The sequence below is a fragment of the Thamnophis sirtalis genome, unplaced genomic scaffold (assembly GCF_051295495.1).
Source record: "Thamnophis sirtalis isolate CommonGarterSnake01/CBP01778 unplaced genomic scaffold, rThaSir2_p1.2 scaffold_5, whole genome shotgun sequence".
In the NCBI taxonomy this organism is placed as follows: Eukaryota; Metazoa; Chordata; class Lepidosauria; order Squamata; family Natricidae; genus Thamnophis; species Thamnophis sirtalis.
In genome coordinates this window covers 3,315,302-3,341,741 of record NW_028261385.1, presented here as the reverse complement: position 1 = coordinate 3,341,741, position 26,440 = coordinate 3,315,302, and the positions used below count along the sequence as shown (strand labels likewise).

The 26,440-nt window shown below is 45.5% G+C and overlaps 1 protein-coding gene across 1 annotated transcript in view; it reads right to left on the bottom strand.

The window, feature by feature from the left end:
• Positions 1-19,129, bottom strand: part of LOC148045263 (maestro heat-like repeat family member 5) — a 28,660-nt gene extending 9,531 nt beyond the window's left edge. Inside the window, exons 1-18 of the mRNA XM_087717063.1 lie at positions 19,076-19,129; positions 17,251-17,358; positions 16,045-16,161; positions 15,583-15,705; positions 14,879-15,028; positions 13,749-13,868; positions 12,331-12,410; positions 11,386-11,521; positions 8,276-8,371; positions 8,019-8,123; positions 6,646-6,781; positions 5,630-5,748; positions 5,153-5,302; positions 4,471-4,625; positions 2,223-2,370; positions 1,746-1,927; positions 1,374-1,511; positions 147-261 (exon numbers count right to left, since the gene is read on the bottom strand). Of these exons, the coding sequence (XP_087573189.1) occupies positions 147-261; positions 1,374-1,511; positions 1,746-1,927; positions 2,223-2,370; positions 4,471-4,625; positions 5,153-5,302; positions 5,630-5,748; positions 6,646-6,781; positions 8,019-8,123; positions 8,276-8,371; positions 11,386-11,521; positions 12,331-12,410; positions 13,749-13,868; positions 14,879-15,028; positions 15,583-15,705; positions 16,045-16,161; positions 17,251-17,358; positions 19,076-19,129 (2,232 nt within the window). The remainder of the gene's footprint in view (positions 1-146; positions 262-1,373; positions 1,512-1,745; positions 1,928-2,222; positions 2,371-4,470; positions 4,626-5,152; positions 5,303-5,629; positions 5,749-6,645; positions 6,782-8,018; positions 8,124-8,275; positions 8,372-11,385; positions 11,522-12,330; positions 12,411-13,748; positions 13,869-14,878; positions 15,029-15,582; positions 15,706-16,044; positions 16,162-17,250; positions 17,359-19,075) is intronic.
• Positions 19,130-26,440: the final 7,311 nt, after the last annotated feature.

Genomic DNA, 26,440 nt, shown 5'->3' with positions numbered 1-26,440 from the left:
AGGCAAACGGCTGTCCAGTCTCTTCTTCAAGGCCTCCAGTGATGGAGCTCCCACAACTTTGAGTTCCTAACCATGAAGTCCTCGTGAACCCTGCACAACTTTCCTGGAGCTCCACAATGTTGTGGTGCATCACAATGTCTCCTCACCTCCGAGAAAAAGACCATGCCAATTGTCTTCTCCCTTAAGTCAGGACGGTGCAGGTAGATGTTGGCCTGTCTGAACATCACCTTCAGCTCCACTTTAGAGTAGTTGAAGAGTTTCCTAAAGATCAAATAGGGAGAAATCAGATAAGATCTGCTGGTAAGTGAGGAGAAAATCACCAAGCTAGAGAAATGATTATCTGAATTATGGATAAATGAATTACTCAATGAATTAGTCCATTTAGAGAATTTCTCACCCTCCCTCTCTTTCTCTATCTTTCTCTCCCTCCTCCTCCCTCTCCTTCCCTCACTATCTCTACATCTCATTCTCTCTCTCCTTTTGTCTCCCTCTGACACTCCCTCTCTTTCTCTGTCTTTTTCTCCCTCCCTTCTCTTCCTCTCTACCTCTCCTTTCTTTGTCTCATTCTCTCTCTCCTTTTCTGTCTCCCTCTCTCTCCCCCTCTGCCTCCCTCTCTCTCTTTCCCTTCCCTCCCTCTCCTCTATCTCCCCTTCCCCCTCTCTCTCTTTCCTCCCTCTCCCTTTCTTTCTCTTTCTCTCTGTGCCTCTTCTTCTTCCTCTCCTTCTGCCCTCCCTCCCTCTCTCCTTCGCTCTCTTTCTCCCTCCCTCTCTCCTTTTCCTCTATCTGACAACCCTCCCTCTTCCTCTCTTTCTCTCTCCCTTCCCTCTTCCCGCCCTCTTCCCCCTCTCCCTCACTTTCTCTCTCTCTCTGCCTCTTCTTCCTCTTCTCCCTCAGCCCTCCCCTCCCTCTCTCACCTTCCCTATTTTCTCTTTCCCTCTCCCTCCCCTTACCCTCAATCTCCCTCCTCTCCCTCACTTTCTCTCTCTCTGCCTCTTCTTCTTCCTCTCCCTCTTCCTCTCTTTCCCTCTCCCTACCCTCTCCCTCCCTCATCCCCATCTCCCTCACTTTCTCTCACTCTGCCCCTTCTTCCTCCTCTCCCTCTCCCCTCCCCTCCCTCTCTCACCTTCCCTATTCCTCTCTTTCTCTCTCCCCCCTCTTCCCTCCCTCTCCCTCCCCACCCTCATTTTCTCTCTCTCTGCCTCTTCTTCCTCCTCTCCCTTTGCCTCCCCTCTTCCTCCCCTCTTCCCTCCCTTTTCCCCCTCTCCCTCACTTTCTCCCGCTCTGCCCCTTCCTCCTCCTCCTCTCTCTCTGCCCTCCCCCCCTCTCACCCATTGCCACTCAAAGCCAAGTTCTTTGGACTCTGAAGTTCTTACCGGACCAGGTGGAAAATAGCCTCAAAGAGACTATCTGGGCTCAACAGCATCTCCCAGCATCCCAGCGTCCCCAACTCTTTGTATTCCTCTTCATATCTGGCAGCCAGGATGAGATTTTTGATCGCCTGCACTGCCGTGCTAAACCAAAGGAAGGGAGAAGAGTTGGTGCCAATGCTTCGGCCGATGCCCCCTACAAAGGCCAGGCTTCTCCTGACGCCAACCGGCCTCCCGCTGCCTTTCAGGAGAGCTCCAGATTTCACTTGGCGGCTTGTGCAGCAACCACAAAACACAACAGCAAATCAGCCTCCCTTTATTTCTTCCCCCTCCAGTGATATCCAGTAGGATCCAGATTGGTCCCAGGAGATTCCTTACCCCAAGAGGTTGACCTGTTCTGAAAGGTCTATGACTCTGCTGGACCTCCTGGCTCCACTCTTGCTGGCCCCCAGGAGGAAGTACAGCTGCGTGACCAGGGCGAGGAGCAGGTTGGAGAATTTGTTGTGGAGGAGCTCAGCAGCGTTCGGGAGGGACAGGAGGAAGCAGAGGGCGTTGGTGGCCTAGTAACGGGATGAAGGGAGAGTCAACTTGGGCTCCCCAGGTTACTTAGATTCATCCCCTTCTTCCTCTTCCCCAGAATCCCTTGCGGGGTGGAGTCTGTTCCAACTGAACGGAGCTGAGGGTTTACTGGCCAGATGCCTTTCCTGTTGCCAATGAGGAGTTTTGTTCGGCAGATACATTCTCATTGCATCCATGGAGAGAAAAATCTGCCTCCACCTAAAGGGGGGGGATTACGCCAAATGATGCTCCAATTTTAGCCCCAGCAGTTTGCCCATTGCCTCCCTCCCCCCTTACCGCAATGGGCATGAGGGACTTGCTGTTCCTCCTTGAGAGGACTTCGGTTCCGGGGTCTTGGTCCTGCAGCCTTTTCAAGAGAGGCTTCATGATTTTGAGGTTGGCGTAAGGGTCTGCAGCCAGCGCCCCCCAAATCTCCTTGGCGCTTCTACGGAGGGGGAGAAACAGATTGGGGGGAATCAGATCCTTTCCCCATTTCAGAAGAGACGGCCAGTCCAGAGAATTGAACCCCCCAACAGAAGGAAGGATTGGAAAACCAAAGGCCAAGTGAACAGCTGTCATGCCAGAAAAATATCTCTATATACACAGGTAGTTCTCGACTTACGACCGTTTCTCCAGGAGCCATTCAAAGGAACAACGGCATTGAAAAAACGACTTATTCCCAGTTTTCTCACTTTCCAGCATCTTCAGGATCATCTGACCAAAATTCAGACTCCTGGACAACTGGTTCAGATTTATGACCGTCCCAAAGTCAAGCGATCACATTTTGTGACCTTCTAACAAGCACATTCAATGGGGAAGCCAGATTCACTTAACGACCATGTTTCCCTCTTGACAACTGCAGTGATTCACTTAACGATTGTGACAAGAAAAGTCATAAAATATCTTTCAAAGTTCATTCCCATCCCGACCCACATCTGATGTGACCTCCCACTAGAAGACTTCATCTGTAACACACCCATGGCCCATCAGAACCTCCATCAAGGACCCTCACCTGACACGACCTTTACTGACCTCCTCATCACAAGACTCTCACTTGATATGACTCTCACCTGGTCCATCACAAGACCCATCACAAGATCATCACTTGATATGATCCACAGCTGACATGAACTCCACATCACAAGACCCATGACAAGATCCCCACTTGACATAACCCTCAATCTGAGGTGACCTCCCCATCACAAGACCCTCACTTGATATGACCCTCACCTGGTCCATCACAAGACCCATCACAAGATCTCCACCTGACACGACCCTCAATCTGAGGTGACTTCCCCATCACAAGATTGTCACTTGATATGACTCTCACCTGGTCCATCACAAGACCCATCACAAGATCCTCACCTGACATGACCCTCAATCTGAGGTGACCTCCCCATCACAAGATTGTCACTTGATATGACTCTCACCTGGTCCATCACAAGACCCATCACAAGATCATCACTTGATATGATCCACAGCTGACATGACCTCCACATCACAAGACCCATGACAAGATCCCCACTTGACATAACCCTCAATCTGAGGTAACCTCCCCATCACAAGACCCTCACTTGATATGGCTCCCACCTGGTCCATCACAAGACCCATCACAAGATCCTCACCTGACATGACCCTCAATCTGAGGTGACCTCCCCATCACAAGATTGTCACTTGATATGACTCTCACCTGGTCCATCACAAGACCCATCACAAGATCCTCACTTGATATGATCTACAGCTGACATGACCTCCACATCACAAGACCCATGACAAGATCCCCACTTGACATAACCCTCAATCTGAGGTAACCTCCCCATCACAAGACCCTCACTTGATATGACTCCCACCTGGTCCATCACAAGACCCATCACAAGATCCTCACCTGACATGACCCTCAATCTGAGGTGACCTCCACATCACAAGACCCTCACTAGATATGACCTCCACCTGACATGTCCTCCACATCACAAGACCCATCACAAGATCCCCACGGGACATTATCCTCAATCTGAGGTGATCTCCCTATAACAAGGCCCTCACTTGATATGACCTTCACCTGATCCATCACAAGATACATCACAAGATTCCCACCTGACATGACCCTCAATCTGAGGTGACCTCCACATCACAAGACTGTCACTTGATATGACTCTCGCCTGGTCCATCACAAGACCCATCACAAGATCCTCACTTGATATGATCCACAGCTGACATGACCTCCACATCTCAAGACCCTCACTTGTTATGACCCTCACCTGGTCCATCAGAACACCCATCACAAGATCCCCACCTGACATAACCCACACCACTCCATCACAAGACCTACTGACCACACCAAGCCCTTACACTGCACTGACCTTCCTTAAATTCCATTGAAGATGCTACCTTGCCTGTTAACAAAACATTTGGAAACCAACGCAGAAGCTCAGAGAATCAACTTCCACCCTCTTCCTCCACCTGAGCTACAGGGATTCGCCCCATCACAAAGGACTCTGAGGAATCCAAGACAACAGGATCCCCATCTTCTTGAGGTTCTTCTTACCCATCACAGCCAACAGAGGATTCCAGCAAGATGTCCACAACTCGGTTGACCCTCTTGGAGGCCAGGTGACATACGGTCTTGAGGGTGAGGTCTTTCGTTGCTGGGTGGGTAATCTTCGGGAGACGGTGGTAGATCTCCTTCAAGATCATGGGTAGCTATGGCAAAAGAGAGATTGGAGGGATGAGATCCAGCGTTGGTCTCCATTGGAGATGCAGTAGAGACAATAACTCCCACCCATTGGGGGAAATAAATTGGCCCCCACAATGTCAACATTTGCCCTTCATATTTTAAAAACTCCTGATTTGTCCAGCTGCCTGTGATATTTTATTTATTGGTTTATTTTAGGAGATTTATATTGCCACCTATTCGCACATGGCGACTGAAGGCAGCTGACAAAGCCATAAAAACATCTGGAGCCTTCACCACTGCCACACTGGCTCACCAAATGTTAATTTTCATGAAAATAATATGACTCCTTTGTTTTGCCCTTACCTTCTTCTGGGAGGTTTGGACAACTTTCTCAACAGCCCTAAGATCGCTCAGTGGTCTCCCATCCAGCCTTAGCCTTCTTAAAACCAGCAGAAGTGTCACCACTGAGCCAAGAAGGTCTCAGCCATTCTCGTCTTTGTTTTCTACAAAATCTCCTACGTCCCTTTTGCTCCAAACCCTGCAATGTTCTTACTTCCTCTATATCCATGCCACACTCCTCCAGGATGGCGTTGAGGAGCAGCCCCGCGGACTGAGAGATGTTCTTGTCCACGTGCGTCAAATTCTCCAGGGCTTCCAAGATCAGCTTTGTTAGCTGCAACGGGCTGAGGTGCTCCCCAAAGGCCTATCGGGGAGAAGGAAAGGAGACCATGCAGAGATGCCTTAGAGCTTTGACGCCCTTCCCTTCAGACTTTGACCCAGATTGGGGGACGGCACACCATGTAGAGATGCAGCCTTATTCCATGTCCTCCATCAGGTGGGATTCGGATGGGGGGTCAAAGAAGCCAACATGTCAGCTGCCCTTTCTTCCTCCTAGGCATTGGGGGGAGGGGTACCCAAAGCCCGACCTTGGGAGGATGCCGTCCCCACTGTGAGATTGACTCCTTTGGGGCTCTCCAGGTCAGGAGGAGGAGCAAAAGGAAGCCAGGCCAAAGGCTGATCCAAAACATACCTTCGCCATTTTGGAGATGTTGTTGTGGAAGATCCCAGAGCCCGAAACGAAGAAATCCTCCCTCAGCCAATGTACGATGTTCCCCTTTTTGTTCTTCTGTTTCTTGTCCATTTCTTTCGCTTGGGAGGGAGGGGAAAAAACCACAAGGTCAGATTTTGGCCTTTGGAACCTGGGAACTTCCTTCGTCTGACGGCCGGTTTAGTCATTGCAAGAGAAGAGAAGATCTGGAGCTCAGGGTCGAGCAGAGGGGTCCCTGGTGCTCTCTGACCTGGGGGGTTTCCTTGCAGGTGTTTCATTGCCCAACTAGGGAACGTCATCAGGGGGGATGACCATCAATAATTATGGAAGCACAGAGAAAAGATCCCCCTTTCAAGTACTGATGACGTTACCTAGTTGGGTCATGAAATGTCAAGAAGAAAACCACCAAGCTCAGAGAGCACCAAGGGCCCCACAGTCCTTCTCCTCCTCTTCCTCCTCCTCTAACTCTTTTCCCTCTCTCTTCCCTACTTTCTCATTACCTCCACCTCCCTTCCCCCTCATCTTCCTCTCCCTCTCTTCCTCTCTCTTCCCTCCCTTCTCATCTCCTCCTCCACTTGCTGCTCCTCTTCCTCCTCCTTCTCCAACCTGTCTTCCTTTCTCCCTCTCCTCCCCCTCCTTGCTCCCTGCCCCTCTCTTCATCGTTCCTTCTCTCTCTCCCTCTTCCTCCTCCTCTTCCTCCTCCTCCTCCTCCTCCCTGTCTTCCTTTCTCCCTCTCCTCCCCCTCCTTGCTCCCCCTCTTCATCGTTCCTTCTCCTCCTCCTAATCCCTAACTGACTCACTTAACGTGAGAATCTCCTTCTTAAAAGGACCCCTGGCCCTGAAAAATGCCAATATCAACTGCCAATTCCAGGTATCTCTGCCAAGCCCAATGACCCATCTTGGCTAAGCCACAGGCTGTGCCACCCAATGCTCTCCTGGGCAGGGGGCATCCCTGGTCTTCTTGCAGCAAGTCAACCCTTGGAATCCAAAGTTCTCACCCATTTTGCTCATGAGGAGGTGGTGCAGGTGGTAGGCAGCCTCTGCGGACGTCTGGCCAACTACTGGGCTGGTGTCGCCAATGTGCAGGGCCAGCAAAGCCACCAGCTGCCCCAGCAAAGAGAAGTCAGCTGTTGTCTAAAGAAAGGAAGGGGAAAGGAGGGGAAAGAGGAGAGAGAAGGGGAGGGGGCTCATGAAGCTTTCAGCCAGCTGAAATCAGGGAATAAGAACCACGGAACCACAGAATCTTAGATACACAGAATGTTAGAATCATAGAATCATCAAATATTTGAATCTTAGAATCTTTGAATTAGAGAACGGGAGAATTACAGAATCTCAGAATCTTTGATTCATAGAACCCGAGAATTTCAGAATCTCAGAATCTTTGAATCACAGAATCCGAGTATTTCAGAATCTCAGAATCTTTGATTCCTAGAACCTGAGAATTTCATATTCTCAGAACCTTAGAATCACGGAACCTGAGAATTGCAGAATCTCAGAATCTTTGAATCACAGAACTGGAGAATTACAGAATCTCAGAATCTTTGAATCACAGAATCTGAGAATTACAGAATCTCAGAATCTTTGAATCACAGATCCTGAGAATTATAGAATCTCAGAATCTTTGAATCACAGAATCTGAGAATTATAGAATCTCAGAATCTTTGAATCACAGAATCTGAGAATTATAGAATCTCAGAATCTTTGAATCACAGAATCTGAGAATTACAGAATCTCAAAATCTTTGAATCACAGATCCTGAGAATTATAGAATCTCAGAATCTTTGAATCACAGACTCTGAGAATTACAGAATCTCAAAATCTTTGAATCACAGAATCTGAGAATTACAGAATCTCAATATCTTTGAATCACAGATCCTGAGAATTGTAGAATCTCAGAATCTTTGAATCACAGAATCTGAGAATTACAGAATCTCAAAATCTTTGAATCACAGATCCTGAGAATTATAGAATCTCAGAATCTTTGAATCACAGAATCTGAGAATTACAGAATCTCAAAATCTTTGAATCACAGATCCTGAGAATTATAGAATCTCAGAATCTTTGAATCACAGACTCTGAGAATTACAGAATCTCAAAATCTTTAAATCACAGAATCTGAGAATTACAGAATCTCAGAATCTTTGAATCACAGATCCTGAGAATTACAGAATCTCAGTATCACAGCATGACAGAACCGCAGTTGCTGGAAGGGACCGTGGAGGTCTTCTCCTCCAACCCTCTGCTCAAGCAGGACTCCTTGTATCCTCCTGGTCACATCCCAAAGGTTCTTTTCCCAAAAGGCAGCTGGACTTTCTTGGGGGTTTTCCTTTCTTTGAAAACATTTTGCTTCTCAACCCAAGGGGAGACTTACGTCGAAATTGACATTGTCCGAAACGAACTTGAGGAGGTGCTTGATGGTCTTGAGGGCCCTCTCTCTCTCGTGGCTCTTAGGAGAATTGATCCATGGATTTGTGTGCTGCCAGGGGAAACGAAGGAGAAGGAGGAAAGGAGGAATGGGTCATTCCCAGTCGGAAGAGCCACAGACTCCACAGGGGGACAGAAGGGCCAAATCCAGCCTGAACATCTGGCTGACCGGGCGACCCACCCCAAGAAAGGATCTCTCTTTACCGTCAGGATTTCCTGCAGGGCATCCAAATTGGGAGCCTCGGACAGCAATCCGGTCAACATATTGTTGCAGGCAGTGGCTGTCTGATGATAGAAATCCTAAAAAAAGGAGAAAATGTCAGAAGGAAAGAGGGGCCTCAAGGAAGGAACGGCCCCTGAAAGAGGCAGAAATCCAGGGGTGGGGAACTGATGGCCCTTTTCTGACTGGGGCAATGCAGCTCCCAACCTTCCTGAGCCCTCCATGGAATTCTGGGAGTTGAAGTCCAGAAGTCTACAGTAAACAGAGTGGCCAACCTTGCAGGGCCGGTCTTTCTTCCAGAGGGGGAAGAAATGCTTTCTCTGCTGAACTTGAGGAACAAAAGGACTTCCTTCCTTTTTGAGTTCAGAACAGATTGACTAAAAAGTTGAATGTCTTCCTTAACAGTTCTAGGAGATTCAAATACAGGCAGTCCTCATCTTATGACCACAATTGAGCCCAAAATTTCCATCGCTAAGTGACCTTTCTTGCCACAGTGATTAAGTGAATCACTTTGGTTGTTAAGTTGGTCACACGGTTGTTAAGTGAATCCAGCTTCCCTATTAACTGGTTGGAAGGTCACAGAGGTCACCCCAGAATGCTGCAAATATCATAAATCTGAACCTGTTGCAGAAAAAAGGGGCTGACGTCACGACGGCACGATGTGTGATCTTGGTGCTCCAAGATCGGAGTCAATATTTCTGCTGTTGGACAGTCCTTTCGGACCTAAACTGTCCTGCAGAGACAGTGAGAAGGGCACTTCCTGCTGATCTCAGGGAACACCACAAAGTCCATGAAAGATCCAGGAATAGCCTTTCTTTCCGGTGACAGAAACGCAGCTAATGAAGCTGTTGTAGTTGGGACAGCTCCGGAATGGGAAGAAAGCAAAAAGAGAAAGTGTGTCGAATTGGTGAGGAAATTTTATTATTAGAAAAAGAGACTACCCCCAAAAAAAATTAAATTAAAATTGAAGATAGAAGACTGTAAGCAGCGAAATTAATCTACATTAAACTTAGTGTGTTATCCTGTTTCTATTTTTTTTCATGGATGGAATTTTGGCAAAGGCTCCCTGTTTTTTAAACTGAATGGATTAATTTTTTTTCTTCTTTTTTCACTTTTGCCTACACCTATGGATTAAAATTTTCCTTCTTTTTTTATAATGCTTGATTGGATTGAATGGATTGTTTTTTATCTCTATTTAAGGGTTTTTTTTCTTTCTTAAGTTTGGAATATAAAGAAGATAATAAGAAGGATTATAAAGAGGGTTGTAACAACAGGAAGAAAAGCAGTTACGCTGCCACTTAAGAGGCTGGAGACTGGATACATTGTTTTTTCTTCTTTCTCTTTGATCACTTGAGATTCAAGGTTCTTCCAGTTCATTTAATGAAACTAGGAAGAGCACAAGTTGTTTATACAGATGCCTTTTGATAGTTCTATCACTAGCTATTGGAGAAAAGACAACATTTTGACTTGAAAGATAATAAATGAATCTGTTTGAAGTTTATTAAAATAGCCTTGAATCCTATAGTGGCAGTGCCTGCAAAATTGGAAGAACGGTGCAGCAGGAAAAAGAAACTAATATTGCAAATGATTATGTTTGAAATTCAAAATCTATTAGTTGTGACAGAGAGAATTGAAAAGAGATTGGAGAATATGGAATACAAAACAGAAAAATCTGATGGAGAAACTGAGGAAGTTTACCAAATGAAGAAAGTGGAGGACAGAGTTCAAAAGATGGAGAAAAAAAATGAGCAAAGAGATAAGAAAACTGTGGATACAGACAACAAAGTGAGCATGGTTGGTAATGGCAAGAGCGGAATATGGAAAGGGAAGATGGATGAATTGGAACTCTACCCCAGACTTCAAAGCACAGAAGAAGAAAAGAGAGAAAAATTGACGGAGATAAGGAGAGAAATCTTGATAGAAGTACCAGTGATAACCAAAGATAAGCTGATGGAAAGAGCAGGTGTTGGGTTTCAAGCTTTTGTGAGATACGAAAGGAACAGCATGTTGCCGAGGGAGTTTTCTACAAGATTTATTAAGAAAGTAACTAGAACATTAATGCCACAAATGGCAAGAGATATAAGACCCTACTATTGCTGGAGGGACACAGGTTGATGCAATGAAAATGTATAATAAAAATTAAAGTAAATTTAGTTTACTAGTTGTATGTATAAAATGAAGCGACAATAGCTATAGTTAAATAATGATTAATAATGATAGCAATACATATAGATATATTAGTTTGATAATGTGAAATTTTATATAAACAACACATGGAGAATATGAGAGGAGGTTTAAAAGCGTTATCCAGAATATGTTATAAAGATGTATTGTGATTGGATGATTTTAGGATGATTTAATAGAATGTTATCATATAATCCTATTCTAGATTTTGAATATTATATATAAAAGGATATAAAAACTATTATAGTCAAATTAAGGTTGAGCTATAATAATCGTGATATACATGAATATAGGTGAACTTAAAATATGCTATTTGATATGAAAAGTAGGTGATGTCTATGGAAGAGATGCTTGGAAATGCTGTTACCAACTGACACACTTTCTACAATTTGTAACGGAAGATGGCTTTTTTATTTTTATGTTTGTTTGTCTCTTCAAAAATAAATAAAAATTGTTTAAAAAAATAAATAAATCTGAGCAGGTTGCTAAGCATCTGAATTCTGAGGATTATCTGAGACTGCCTAGGAATCATAGCTAGTGCCTGCAGACCATGGTTGCTCTGCCCCACCATGGCCCTTCTTTTGTTGGGGGGCAAAGGGAGGAGATGAGAATTGGTCTTGAGAAGATCCTTCAACCAGAAGATAAAAGAGAAGTGGAGGAAGAGAGAAAAGATGGGGATGAAAACCCCCTGGAGATGTTTAGATGATTCAAAATAGGGACTCCTAGGATCCAGAAACGTAGAACGAGAAGGGGAAGCAGACTTTCAAGACCAAAGAGGAAGGGACAGGCCAAGGGGGACATTTGGCTCGAGGGATGGATCCAGGGCTGTTGAGGAGATCAGGAATCCTGTTCACTGCATCCTTGTTTCTAGGTGGATCCCCTATTGCTTTACTCCATCTGGACTGCTCACCTGAGAGTGAGATGATGGGGGTTGGCTATCTGTTTTGAATGTGGACACCTTGATAGCTGGCAATGAAAACACTTTCCGGATGCTTTGGTTGACCACTTCAGACCTCACCTCAGAGGGCAAGGAGGGCTTCATACGGCTGATGAAAGACAAGAAAAGGGGAGGGAGGTGTGAGGAGATCCTAGACTCAGGGGGCTAAAAGGGACCTTGGGGGTCTTCTACTCCAACTCTTGCTTGATGGTCCTTAAACCATCCCAGTCATATGGATGTCCTCTCTTTTCATGAAAACCTTGAGTAATGGAGAGCCCACAACTTTTGGAGGCAAACCCTTCCACTGATGGATTGTTCTCAGTGTAAGGAAATGTCTTCTGAGTCCCCTGGGAATGGGCGGCATACAAATTTTATTAAAGTTACAAAGTTCTGGATCTCTCTCTCTCTCTCACACACACACACACACACACACACACACACTCACTCTCTCACTCTCACTATCTCACTCTCACTCTTTCTCTGACTCTCTCACTCCATCCATCTCTCCATCCAAATCTCCATCCATCTATCCATCCATCCCACCACAGCCTTTATGTGTCCCTCAATGAAATGGAGTTTGAACTCCTGCTCTCCTGGATCTATCTATCCATTTATCTATCTATCTATCTATCTATCTATCTATCTATCTATCTATCTATCTATCTATCTATCTATCTATCTATCTATCTATCTATCTATCCCTCCCTCCCTCCCTCCCTCCCTCCCTCCTTCCCCCCCTCTCTCTCCATCCATCTATCCACCCACCTGCCACAGCCCTGATGTGTCCCTCAGTGAAATGGAGTTTGACACACACACACGTTCTAGAGCACAGGGACTTGGCATGGAAATCCCATCACTTGGTCCAACTCCAAGTTCCTCTCCAGCTGGTGGGAAGATGAGTGTGGTGCAGATACGTACCTCATGCACATGATGGTGACGATGGCTTGATGGAGAATTACGACGGACAGGGGTCTCGCGGGCTCATCTTCAATGACTTCCTGAAAGAAGGAAAGACATGTAAGGAAGCTCCTGAGATGTGGCCACCATCCAGCTGGCACTATTCGCATCCCTATGCCTTTTCTGGTTGACACGGGAAGTCCTCAACTTACAACTGCTCGTTTAGCCACCATTTAAAGTTATGATAGATCTCTCCAGGATCCCTCTTAGAACTAAGGGGAAATTTCCATTTCCAAATAGCCATTTGTCTGAAGTGGTGTAGGGTTTCCTGGCTGGACTAGAGGACCTCCAAGGTCCCTTCCAACTTTGTTCTTCTAATTCTAACACCCAAGGACTACTTATGACCCAGATTTGAAGTTCTGAGAGGCTCTTCTTCCTCAGGGATCAGAGGATCATATTTTGGTCGCTTGGCAACCAGCCTGCATTGATGGCAGTTTGCAGTGTCTCCTGACCATGGTTTAAGTGAGGGATGGGTAACTAGTGTCTCACTACGACCTGTGAACTTCAACTCCCAGAATCCTTTAAGGCCGGAGAATTCTGGGAGTTGAATCCACCGCTTTTAACGTTATACAATTCCGCCCTCTGCCATTCTGGATATTGGCTGTGTAGTTTCTTCTAGAAAGTTTCAATGCCTTTTTTTTCTTCTTTCTTCCCTTAATTTCCCATTTCTATTTTTCATTCTAGTTTATATATTAAATATTTGTCTGTCTGTCTGTCTCTCTCTTTCTCTCTCTCTCTCTCACTATCCATCCATACATTCATACATCCCTATCTATCCATCTATCCATCTATCCATCTATCCATCTATCCATCTATCCATCTATCCATCTATCCATCTATCCATCTATCCATCTATCCATCTATCCATCTATCCATCTATCCATCTATCCATCTATCCATCTATCCATCTATCCATCTATCCCAGTGTTTCTCAACCTTGGCAACTTGAAGATGTCTGGACTTCAACTCCCAGAATTCCCCAGCCAGCAAATGCTGGCTGGGGAATTCTGGGAATTGAAGTCCGGACATCTTCAAGTTGCCAAGGTTGAGAAACACTGATCTATCCATCTATCCATCTATCCATCTATCCATCTATCATCTATTTTCCTGTCTGTTTGTCTGTCTCTAGATATAAAAATAAACACTAATAATAAAAACAATGGGGAAGCCAGTTTCATGAAGCAACCGTGCGACTAATTTAACGACAGTGATTCAGCAAGCAACGGTGGAAAGAGAAGTCATACAATGGGGCAGAATTCACTTAACAGCCGTCCCACTTAGCAACAGAATCATTTGGGGCCCAATTGATTGGAACTCAATTCAGTTCAAATTCTCTTTCAATGCGCCCAGGAGCACCTGCCCCCCCCCTCCCCACTTACAATGATCTTGGTGGCCAATTCCTGTTTCTCGGGTAGATGGAGGTCTTGCCTCCTGCTGAAGGCAGCCGCTTTGGTGACCATGATGATGGACTTCATGAAGGCTTTCTTCAGACCTTCGTCCTGGGAAACCCAAGTGGGAAGAGGGTGAGGTGAGAAGACACCAGGAGGAAGAGGGGGCATCTATTTATTTCAACCTTTACGTAGCCGACTGTCTTTTCTTGAACTCCGGGGGACTCCCAATCAAAATGCCCCCTGGACATTCTGGGTTCTAGTCCCGCCTTAGGCATGAGAGGCAGCTGAGAGACTTTGGGCCAATCACCAAGAGATGGAGAGTTCTAGTCCCGCCTTAGGCATGAGAGGCAGCTGAGAGTCTTTGGGCCAATCACCAAGAGATAGTGAGTTCTAGTCCCGCCTTAGGCATGAGAGCCAGCTGAGAGACTTTGGGCCAATCACCAAGAGATGGAGAGTCTAGTCCCGCCTTAGGCAGGAGAAGCAGTTGAGAAACTTTGGGCCAATCACCAAGAGATGGAGAGTTCTAGTCCCACTATAGCCATGAAAGTCAGTTGACTTTCAAACTGTCTGAGCCAATCAGCAGGAGACTGTGAGTTCTAGTTCCGCCTTCAGCATGAGAGCCAGCTGGGTGAGTCCACATCTGGCCCAGTTCTTCTCTCTCAATCCAACACACGTCACAGGTAGTTGTGTGAAAAGGAAGAAAGAAGATAATGCACAGCCTATGGTATTTATTTACCATAAATAAAGAAACCACTAGCATTTCATCATCTCAATTGGAACAGGAAGCAGATCTGAATGGGAGGCATAACTGGGGGCTGGAGGTCGCCTGTTGAACCCAGATTCTCCCCAGCAACCTCTAAGAACTGCAGTCAGGTTGTCCTTGTTCACCAAAAGGGGATATTTTTAACTGAGGGTTGAACTATGGAGCCCTTGGTACCCCCTGAGCTTGGTTCGTTTTTTTACAGACGTTTCTTATATTTTTCCACCAGCAACTGAAATCCAGATAAGCAGGGATTAACCCCAGACAAACAAGGCAGCAGTAAACAACAGATCAAGGAACTAACAAGAGGAAAGCAACAGTTCTGCCAGCACTGACACGAGGGTGGAAACCAGCCTACCTTGTTCATGGTGGAGTACTGGACCAGAATTTCGGACACGATGGGCTGGATGTAAACAGCCAGGTCTTCAGGGGAGGCTCCCTGGGCTGCTTGTCCATAGCAGAGGATTAATGTTGTCCTAATCCTTCTGTCAGACAGATATTGTGAGTCCTGCCAGGACAAAGACGAGGGGGTCAAACTCTCTTCCAAAGCACCAGAAGACAAGACAAGAAGTCATGGATGGAAGCAGATGGAGATTCTTAGTCATCCAGGTCATGGTTGTCCCAAAGGGGCTTTTTCCAAAGGCAACTGGACTTGATTTTTTCCTTGAAAGGGTTTCGCTTCTCATCCAAGAGGCTTCTTCAGTTCTGACTTTGGTCAAAACAGAAGAAGCTTCCTGCATGAGAAGCGAAATGTCTTCAAGGACAAACTAAGTCCAATCCCTTTGAAAAAGCACCTTTGAGTCTACTTGAGATGTTTGTTGGGCAACTCATGATCTTCTCTAGTCTTATAAAATGGTCCTCCAGGAGATGGAGGTGGAGAATTTCCAGCCCCACTTACAATCTCAGCGCTGGTCTCAGGTCTTTGAAATATATGACCAGTCTGAAGAGAGCAGATGGCTTGGAACATCCGTCCTTCTAAACATCTAGGACTTTCCCTCCCAGAATCCCCCAGCCTTCTTCTCTACTGAGTTTTGGACCTTGGAACCCCATCCCTGGTCTTACCTCATGGGAGCCTTCCGAGAGAGATGGTCTCTTGGGCTGCATGATGTTACCGACCTCCTTGAGGACCAAAAGAACTTCTGGAAGATGATGGAATGCAGCCAGGTGGATGGTCTCCGAGACTCCCTAGGCAAAGCGATGCTTGTGAATTACAATATTTGCACATTTTCTTTTTTTAATCTTCTTCTTTCTCCTCCTCCAAATCCCCACAGTTCTCCTCCTCCTCCCCTCCTTCCTCTTCTTCCTCTCCTCCCACCCTCCTCCTCCCTCCTCCTCCTCCTCCTCTCTCTCCTATTTCCTTCTCCTCCCTTCACCTCCCCTCTTCAAAACCTGTTCCCTTCTAGAACTGATGAAATGACCTAGTTGGGTCGCAAAAGGTCTACATTTCTTATAACCAAGCTCAGAGAACACCAAGGACCTCACATTGGATGTCTCAGCCCCCACAGGCAGCCCACTCCCACTCACCTCTCTGTCTGTCTCGTCCGCAAGTGTGATTGCCAGAAGCTTTTGGAGGTGATCTTTCACAAGGTCCTTCTGCTTGGTATTCTTCAATTTTAAGCCATAGTATTTGTACAGGTTTAACTGAAGGTTGGAAAAAGAGTTTGTGAGTCTGAGGGAGCTCCACCCATCATCCAGGAAAAGGAAGCACAGGACAAAGGATGATCAGAAAAGGAGCAAGTGTGGTCAAGCACAGAGCCATTTCCAACTAAGCATGGCTTACTCGCCATGGCCCACTCAGCAGGGAACAAGAGTTGCACTAATAGCAGTGTTCCAATATCTCAGGGGTGGCCCCAAAGAAGAGGGAGTCAACCTATTCTTCAAGGGACCAGAAGTCAGGACGAGAAGCAACGGATGGAAACTTATCAAGGAGAGAACCAACCTAGAACTAAGTAGAAACTTCTTAGTTGAAGATCTTAGTAGAAGATCTCCGAGGTCCCTTCCAACTCTCTTATTATGTTATTCTGTGACTAATCAAGGAGAACTAAGGAGCAACTTCCTAACAATGAAGACAATTAACCACTGGAACAGTTTGCCTCCAGAAGTTGTGGATGCTTCTTCACTAGAGATTTTTAAGAAAAGATTGGACAACCATTTGCCTTAAAGGGTAGAGGGTTTCCTCCTTGAGCAGACAGTTGGACTAGAAGACCTCCGAGGTCCCTTCCAACTCTCTTATTATGTTAGTCTGTGACTAATCAAGGAGAGAACCAACCTAGAACTAAGGAGGAACTTTCTAACAGTGAGAACAATTAACCAGTAGAACAGTTTGGCTCCAGAGGTTGTAGGTGCTGCATCACTTGAGGCTTTTAAGTTGAGATTGGACAACCATTTGCCTGAAGTGGTAAAGGGTTTTCTGCTTGAGCAAGGGGTTGGACTAGAAGATCTCCAAGGCCCCCTTCCAAGTCTGTAATTCTAAAATTCATTTCTCTGTCTAATATCAAAGAAATGTGGAAATAAGCACCAAAGAAAGGATGCCAAAGGAGAGACAATGAAACGACAAATGTTAAAATTGATTTTTAACATTATTGGAAAGAATGAAATTGTTAAATTAACCCGTTCTAAGTTCGGACGTGATTCGTGGACAGTGGGGAGTTGACCACAGCAAGTTGTCCTCTTCTGACCTTTGTCTAAGACAACTGCCACCCTAAAAGGGGAAACGCTCAGCATATTTACCTTATCTTTAGACACGAAGTGGGAAGCACTTTGTTGCATTGAAGCCTTCTGGTTGATGGGCTGCAATTCATTGATTTTCCCCCTGGGGACTCTGTGGTCTGCAGGAATCTGCTTGGACAACAATCACAACAAGGACAACAAAAAAGAAGTGTGAAGAAGTGAAGGAGCAGAGGAAGGAAGATGTTTTTCTGTGTTTCCAAGGAAGGTTGGTCTCCCTCCCCTCCCAAATCAGAGGGGGAAGAGGAGGAGGAGGAGGAGGAGGAGGAGGAGGAGGAGGAGGAGGAGGAGGAGGAGGAGGAGATGGTGGTATGGGAGTCAGGGTCAGCATCAAGGCAACCTGGGAGCTCTGAGGGAAAGAGGGAATGGAGCTGGCAGAGAGAGAGAAAAAGAAAAAGATGGAGCCTGGGCCATCCATCAGCCCTCAGATGGAGGGTCAATAGCCCCCAGAGCTGGAGGCAGCTAATGAGGAAGAGGAGGAACAGATGGGCACAGTGCCTGACATGTGGATGCCCAGAAGGCAGAGGAGAGAAGAGCAGTGGAAATCTATGGGCCGTTCCTTGGGACGGAAGGGCTACCGCTGCTAGCAAAGCCCCACCCTCACCTGGTGGATAAAGGGGGGAAATGAAAGGTTTTCAGAGTGGAGGAGAAGAAAGAGAGGGGAGGAGTAAGGAGGGAGGGAGGGAGAGGAAAGAAGAGGGTAGGGGATGATGATGAGGACTATGTGGTCCTTGATGCTCTCTGACCTTGGTTGTTTTCTTGCAGACGTTTCATGGTCCAACTAGGGAACATCATCAATGCTAGAAGGGAGTGAAGTTTGCTCTCTGTTTATATACAGGAGCTTGTCCCAAATAAGCAGGGAGCAAACATCACACTCACCAGCACTGATAATGTAGTTGGGTCATGAAATGTGTGCAAATTGAGTGATGTGGAAAGGGAAAGCAGTGGAATATTAGGATGGGAGATGGATAGGTCTGAATTTTTCCTAAGATTTCAAAACATAGAAGAAAAAGAGAGAACCTAGTACAGATAATATCTGAGATATTGAAAAACGTATTAGAGATATCTCCAGAGAAGATGATAGATGGCATAGATCAAGCATTCCGAGTACATACAAGATATGCAATGAGAAATGCCCTCCCAAGGGAGGTCCATGTAAGATTTACTAAGAAAGCAACTAATCTACAAATGTTACAGAAAATGAGACATAGGAAATTAGAATATAAATGCAAGGAGATTTTTTATGTTGTCTTTTATGTCTAAAAAATAAAAAAATAAAGAGAGACGCTGTGCCAAGTGTTGCCTTGCCGTGTGTTTGGAAACTAATTATCTGGCAGTTCTCCGAGCGAGATAAGGTTCGTGTAGATAAATATTCCTCTGAAAGTCTGTTTGCCAAGCCTGGCTGACCTTGAATGAAAGGAATTCACAGTCGTGTCAGTAAAAGAGGTTTTGCTGGGACCTAGATTTTGCTTCCTGCTTTTTAAGGAAGCATGGGTCAGAAGACCTTTGCCTTGGAGGTGGGATCCCAGATACCCCAAAATCTCCATCTTCTTTGGGTTTTCTCCATGGATTGGAAGCGTTCCAGGGCTGGTGACAGATTCTAAGGACCACATTGTCCTGATGTTCAGGTGGAGTCCTAAATGGTTCAGGCGATCATTCCATGTCCTTCCATGTTCCCCCCACCAAGGGCCCCATCGTCCAGCCACTTCTCCAGAACCACCTTTGTCTACTTTTGGGGGTCAATTATCTCCATCGTGACAGCAGTGGCTTCCGCAACCTCTCCACGAAGGACCTCCGGGCCCCCAGCGACACAAACCCAGCTGCTTACCTGGGGAGGATGAAGATGTTCCAAGATGGTATCCAATATTTCTGTGTCCTCCATCGAGTCCAAGATTTCTTTTACCGATTTGCCTTTGAGCGACCTCTTGTTCTCCCACAAATAACGGAAGTGTTCGTCCGACAGTTCTGGGAAGGAGAGACAGGATGAGATCGAGGGGCAATTGGACGGGAGGAGCCTTCTCGAAGGGAAGAGGGGAAAGGGGTGTGTAGGGGAGGGCCAGGCTGGGCCTGAGGGAGGAGTCAAACATGTCACAAGCCTCGAGATCCTGCCTGATGAAGGACAGTGGCAGGATTTGGGTTTCGCTCGTTTAGAGAAAAGAAGGGCAGTGTGTGTGTGTGTGTGTCTGTGTCTGTGTGTCTGTGTGTGTGTGTGAGACATGAGAGGAGTCTTCCAGTATTTGAGGGGCTGGCACAAAGAGGAGGGAGTCCACATATTTTCCAAAGCACCTGAAGGCAGAAGAAGGAGCAATGGATGGAAACTAATCAAGGGAGAGAAGGAACCTGGAATTAAGGAGAAATTTCCTAACAGTGAGGACAACCAACCAGTGGAACAGCTTGCCACCAGAAATCTGATATGGTATAGGGACTCCCGCTTCAGCAGGAGGTTGGACTAGAAGAACTTCAAGGTCCCTCCTGGCTCTGTTCTGATAGACGGATTGATTGATAGGGTGGGATGGGCTGATGCGATAGGAGAATGGCTGGTTCCAGAGGTAGCCCAGCCCTGCAGCATAGATACCTGGATATAAAGATAGGATGGCATCTTGGGAGCGTTTTCTCCCCTGGTCAAGGCTGCTTCTCCGAGCCTTTTCGCTCTCAGGCCCTCTTGGCAGGGAAGGAAGCTCCTTCTGGCCATGTTTCATCTCCATCTGAGCAGCCCTCAGAGGGGGCTTGACAGATCCTCTCTGGGCCAAATCGGGCAGCCCTAGCACCGGAAGCTGACTCTTCCTCCTGAACTCCATAGGAGCTGGAGAAGACTTCACCAGCAGAGGCAGGACTTGCATGGCTCGCTGAGCGGCTGAGGAAGTGGATGGGTGGGAGCTTGAGAATTGGGCTTCCTGGTTGTCCCACCGCTGCAGATCATTGTTAGTCATCTGTGGATGGGCCTCCTGGCTGTCCTTCAGGAAGGGCAACTTTTTCAGCATGTGAGACATCCTGCCGTGAAGAACGAATGCTAGACCTGGAAGCAGATCCTATCAACAAGGGAGAAGGTTTGTAACTCCAGAGGGGTCATTGGAGGTCCTGTCTGTCTGTCTGTCTATCATCTATTATCTATCATTCATCATCCATCTACCCATCTACCCATCTACCCATCTACCCATCTACCCATCTACCCATCTACCCATCTACCCATCTACCCATCTACCCATCTACCCATCTACCCATCTACCCATCTACCCATCTACCCATCTACCCATCTATCTATCATCATCTATCATCTATCATTTATCATCTATCTACCTATCTATCTGTCTGTCTGTCTGTCTGTCTGTCTGTCTATTTATCTATCTCTGTCTGTCTATATCTATCTATCATCATCTATCATTTATCATCTATCTACCTCTATCTATCTATCTATCTATCTATCTGTCTGTCTGTCTGTCTGTCTGTCTGTCTGTCTGTCTATATCTATCTATCCATCCATCCATCCATCCATCCATCCATCCATCCATCCATCCATCTATCTATCTATCTATCTATCTATCTATCTATCTATCTATCTATCTATATCATTTATCATCTATCTACCTCTGTCTGTCTGTCTGTCTGTCTGTCTGTCTGTCTGTATCTATCTATCTATCTATCTATCTATCTATCTATCTATCTATCTACCTACCTACCTACCTACCTACCTACCTACTTACCTACCTATCTACCTATCTACCTATCTACCTATCTACCTATCTACCTATCTACCTATCTACCTATCCCATGTTCTTCCTGGGTCAACTCAGAACGCTCAGGCTGCCCAAGGAGCTGCTGATTCTACGGTTCCACCACAAAACCGCGGACGACAAAATCGCGGTCGACAAAAGCGCGCATTTGACGTCATCACAGCGCGACAGAAACATCGCGCTGTGATGGAAAAATGTAAAAATAAAGCGAAAACCTTACCCTAACCCCCCCCAAACCTAACCCTAAACCTAACCCTAAACCTAACCCTTAACCTAAGCCTAAATCTAACCCTAAACCTAACCCTTAACCTAACGCTAAACCTAACGCTAACCTTTAACGTAAAATTTAACGTAACCCTAACGCTCTAAACCTAACCCTAACCCTTAACCTAACCCTAACCCTAAACCTAACCCTAAACCTAAACCTTACCTTTATGTGAATCGGCTTGCTTTGATTTTATTGTTATTTCAATTTTTAATTTTTTCCGTCGCGCTGCGATGACGTCAAATGCGCGCTTTCGTCGATCGCGATTTTGTGGACCGCGGTTTTGACGGGTCACGGATTCTACAGAGGAATTCTTGTCCTTTGTACCTCTACAACTGTCTGGTTCGACACCTCAACCAAACTAAAACTCCTCTAGAGAGAGAAGACGGAGAGCGAGCGACAGGCAGCAGAGAGAAAGCAGAGCTGCTTAACTCAAGGCTCCACCGCTCTCCTCTCCTCCCTTGGGCCTTTTTGGTCTGCCCTCAGGGGCCATGACATCACAGCATCCTTTATGTCCTCGTGGGGGCAGCTGAGGCCATGACCCCAGGGGCCTCCCACTCCCCCAGGTGATGGGGGTAGGATATGGAGGGTCCCCTTGATCACATTGGCCATATCATGGGGAGCAAAGCCAGGGGTCTCCTATGGAATGGCCCAATGGGAGGGAGGGAGGGAGGGAGGCTCTCCACCTGCTGGATCTCCAAAGACCCCAACCAGGATTATGGCTGATCCACTTTATTCTTACATGGTACATGATATATGATGCAGGATACAGGATTCATGATATATGATATATGACATTACGTGATGTGATGCTACGTTATCTTATATGATGTTTTGTAGTCCTTGGCTTATATCAGTTTGTTTCGTGACAGTTCAAGTCTACAACGGCACTGGACAAAGTGACTTATGACTGTTTTTCACACTTATGACCGTTGCGGCATCTCCACGGTCATATGATCAAAATTCAGATGCTTGGCAACCGACTCACATTTATGACGGTTGCGCTGTCCCAGGAGGGACGTGATCCCATTATGCGACCATCTGAGCAGCAAAGCCAAAGGAGAAACCCGATTCACTTAACAACCATGGGACTAATTGAGGAATTCCAGTGATTCACTTAGCAACTGGGGCAACCAAGGTCACAATACGGGGCCAAACCCACTGAACAAATGTCTCAGTTAGCAACCAAAGTGTTGGGCTCAGTTGTGTGTCATAACTGGAGGGCCCCCTGTATACATGATGTTTTTGTGTCCGATTTCTGCCCTGCCCATCATCGCTGGAGTCCCGCGCAGTTTTCAGATTTCAGATTTAGTTTATTTGTATGCCGCCTTTCTCCGGGAGGGACTCAGGGCGGCGAACAACTCAAAAGGGGAAAAGGGGAACATAGAACACAATACAAGTAGTTAAAATAGCCAAGAATCACACAACCACACAGGTCGAGCGGGGAGGGGAGCTCATCAACCCCAGGCCTGCCGGCACAGCCAGGTTTTGACGGCTTTTCGGAAGGCCTGGAGGGAGGTGAGGGTCCAAATCTCTGTGGGGAGTTCGTTCCAGAGGGCCGGAGCTGCCACAGAGAAGGCCCTCCCCCGGGTAGTAGCCAGGTGGCATTGGCTGGTGGACGGAACCCGGAGGAGGCCAACCCTGTGAGATCTAACGGGTCTATGGGAGGTAATTGGCAGCAGGCGGTCTCTCAAGTTTTGGTAGGACACGACAACCATCTCAAAGCTGCAGGTGGAAACAAAGGTTTTTTTTTTTTTGAAAAAAGCTAAAAGGGACAATTGCAGAGTTGAAAGGTCGAGGAAGCTCCTTCCGCCCATCAGCCCCCCCCTCCCCTTCGGCTACCTGGACTCACAAGCAGAATGGAGCCCGGCATTCAGAGGCTGGGCAACTGGCATGTACTTACGACAGTTGCAGTGTCCTGGGATCACGTGATCCCCTTTTATGACCGTCAGACCAGCAAAGTCTCTTTGGAATCAGCTACCCCCAGAGATCCGAACCTTGCCCACTCTCATGGCCTTCAGGAAAGCTGTAAAAACCTGGCTCTTCCGGCAGGCCTGGGGCTGTTGACCTCACTGTTGAGGTCCAGCCCCGATTAGAATGAATGTATGAGGTGTTGCGATTTTAAACTGTCTTTTTTCTTTTCTTTTTTTTTTCCTTTCTCTTTTTTTTTCTTCTTTTTTTGTAAACCGCCCGGAGTCCTTGGGGATTGGGCGGCATATAAATTTTGATAATAAATAATAATAAATAATAATAATAAAGAAGAGCCGAGGTGGCGCAGTGGTTAAAGGCAGCACTGCAGCTGACTGCAGTTCTGCAGTTCAGCTGTTCAAATCTCACCGGCTCAGGGTTGACTCAGCCTTCCATCCTTCCGAGGTGGGTGAAATGAGGACCCGGATTAGTTGTTGGGGGCGATATGCTGACTCTGTAAACCGCTTAGAGAGGGCTGAAAGCCCTATGAAGCGGTATATAATTCTAACTGCTATTGCTAAATAAAAGTCGATGGGGAATCTGGATTCATTTCACAGCCACATGACTAACTTACAGAACAGAACAAAGCTGGAAGGGACCTTGGAGGTCCTCTAGTCCAGCCCCTGCTCAAGCAGGAGAAGCTACACTATTTCCTGATCAGGGGCTCTCTCGTTTCTTCTTGAAAACCTCCAGTGATGGAGCTCCCACAATTCCTGAAGGCAGCTATTCCAGGGGTTAATTGTCCTCACTGTCCGGAAGTTTCTCCTTAATCCCACTCTTGGGATTCACTTAACAAAGGTGGCAAGAAAGGTTGTAAAATGGGGCAACACTCACTTAACAACCGTCTCGCTTAGCAGCAAAAGTTTTGGGCCCGACTGGGGTCGCAGGTCAAAGATTCCCTGCATTTTAGTTTCCTTGCAGACCTTCGAGAATCTCTTTCTTTGTGAGATGGGAAACTAGTTAACTTAGATGAAGAAAGAAATAAAATTGTTGTGACGTTGTGACTTTTGTGATTCAATGCAGCTTCTGGTTCCAGAACTGAGTTTGCTTCAGTGGCTTTAGACACCAGCAGCTTTTCCATTTCAGAGTTTCTTGACCTCTTCCGCTTTGAACGACCTTCGTGGCTTCAGGTCTCCCTGGAATCAGTTTTGCACCTAACAATTCCTTCTTTCTTACAGGGTTACAGGGCATATCAAGGCATCTGCGGTTTCTCCAGAGATTTGAGCTGCCCTTCACTTGCTGGACATTTTTAGTGCCACATTTACTCAATGAACTGTTGTAAGTTGAGGACTATCTGCTGGGCCTGGGTTTCGTTTCCATTATCCACTTTCTGCCAAGACTTTCCAAATTCTTCCAGCAGATGGTGGCAGCACATCATCTTCCGAGTCTTCCCTCAGACAAGTTCCGTAAACAAAATAAAAGAAAAATCAGAATTCGATTTCGCAATTTTGCAGTTTCCCAATATATACAGTATTCTTTGACTTTGGCTCTTAAGCTGCTCCTCATCACAATCAATTCAAAGCGGTTTACCGCTAGTCCTCAGCTATTCATTTAATAACCGTTCAAAGTTACAACAGCACTGAAGAAAAGTGAGTTAGGACTAGTTTTCACACAGCGGACAGTGGTTAAAATGAAGTACTGCAGGCTATTTCCACTGACTGCTGGCTGTCTGCAATTTCACAGTTCGAATCTTACCAGGCTCAAGGTTGACTCTATCTATCTATCTATCTATCTATCTATCTATCTATCTATCTATCTATCTATCTATCATCTATCTATCATCTATCTATCTCTATCTGTCTGTCTGTCTGTCTGTCTGTCTGTCTGTCTATCTATCTATCTATCTATCTATCTATCTATCTATCTATCTATCTATCTATCTATCTAAAATGAGGGCCCAGATTGTTGGGGCAAAAGGCTTGACTCTGTAAACTGCTTAGAGAGGTTCCATAAAGCACTGTAAAGTGGTATGTATGTCTAAGGACTACTGTTAAGTTCAGTCTGTGTATCATCCCTCCATCCATATATCTATCATTCTATCTATCTATCTATCTATCTATCTATCTATCTATCTATCTATCTATCTCATATATCATCTATTTATCTCATCTATCATATATCATCTATCTCATCTAATCTATCATCTATCATCTTTACACATTTATGACATATTTTAAATAAAAGTCAATTAATAAAGTTTCTAAACCTTCCCCCCACCTCTTTTTTTTCCAACTCACTGTTTAGAATTTATATCCAAGTTACTTTTGCCAATAGCATAGCATGTATATATTGTTAATGACCATTAACATTTCCTTGTTATTATTATAATTGGCTAAAAATCATTTACTATTTATGTCCCATCTCCTCTCGTTAGACCCCCCCCCCCAAAAAGAAAAAACCTTACACCTTTATAACAAGATCTAAATAAAAATTTGTTAATAAAATTTTATAGGTCTTTTTCCCAAGTCACAATTTGCCATTTATATCCAAATTTATTTTACTAAATTACCATACATGTATATATCATTACACTGTATCCATTATTGTTTCATTATTATTATTATGGTTAATTAATTGTTAGCAAATAAACATTTGATAACAATCTAAAACAATCCAAGAGTTACAAAATTCCTACTTATTGATCACCAAAATCAATTATTTTTTTATTATCAACTTTCATTGTCAACCTGTATCTTTCCAGTAACAAAACAATCTTATCTCTCTTGCCAATTGTGGTGTCAGTCTTCTTTTTATCTCCTTTATAAGGTTTTTATAGACTTCTCTCCTCACTTTGTTGCTTGAAGGGTCTCTCAGATAATCTTGTTGCCCACCAGTTGCTACTAAAATTAGCTTGTCTTTGGTTGTCAATCTTGTTTCTGAAAAAAAATATTCTTATGTCTATCATCATTAGTATTTTTTTCTTCTGTGTCCTGGAATCTGGGGTAGAGCTCCAATTCATCGAATTCCCTTTTCCATATTCCCTTCTTTCCACTTTCACCCACATTTGCTCCATTAATAAATTCATCTATTGTCTTATCTTTATCTTCTATATCTTCATTCTCCCCTTTGATTTTTGGGGCTCCAACCCCGTCATCGTTTGCTGTGAGGAAGACTAGTCTTTCCAACTTCTTCTCAATTCTCCCATATCCTTCCAATAGATTTTGGGTTGGTTTGATGGTTGTCACCAGAGGAATGGAGTTTATTGATCAATTTATTGACTTTTTATTGC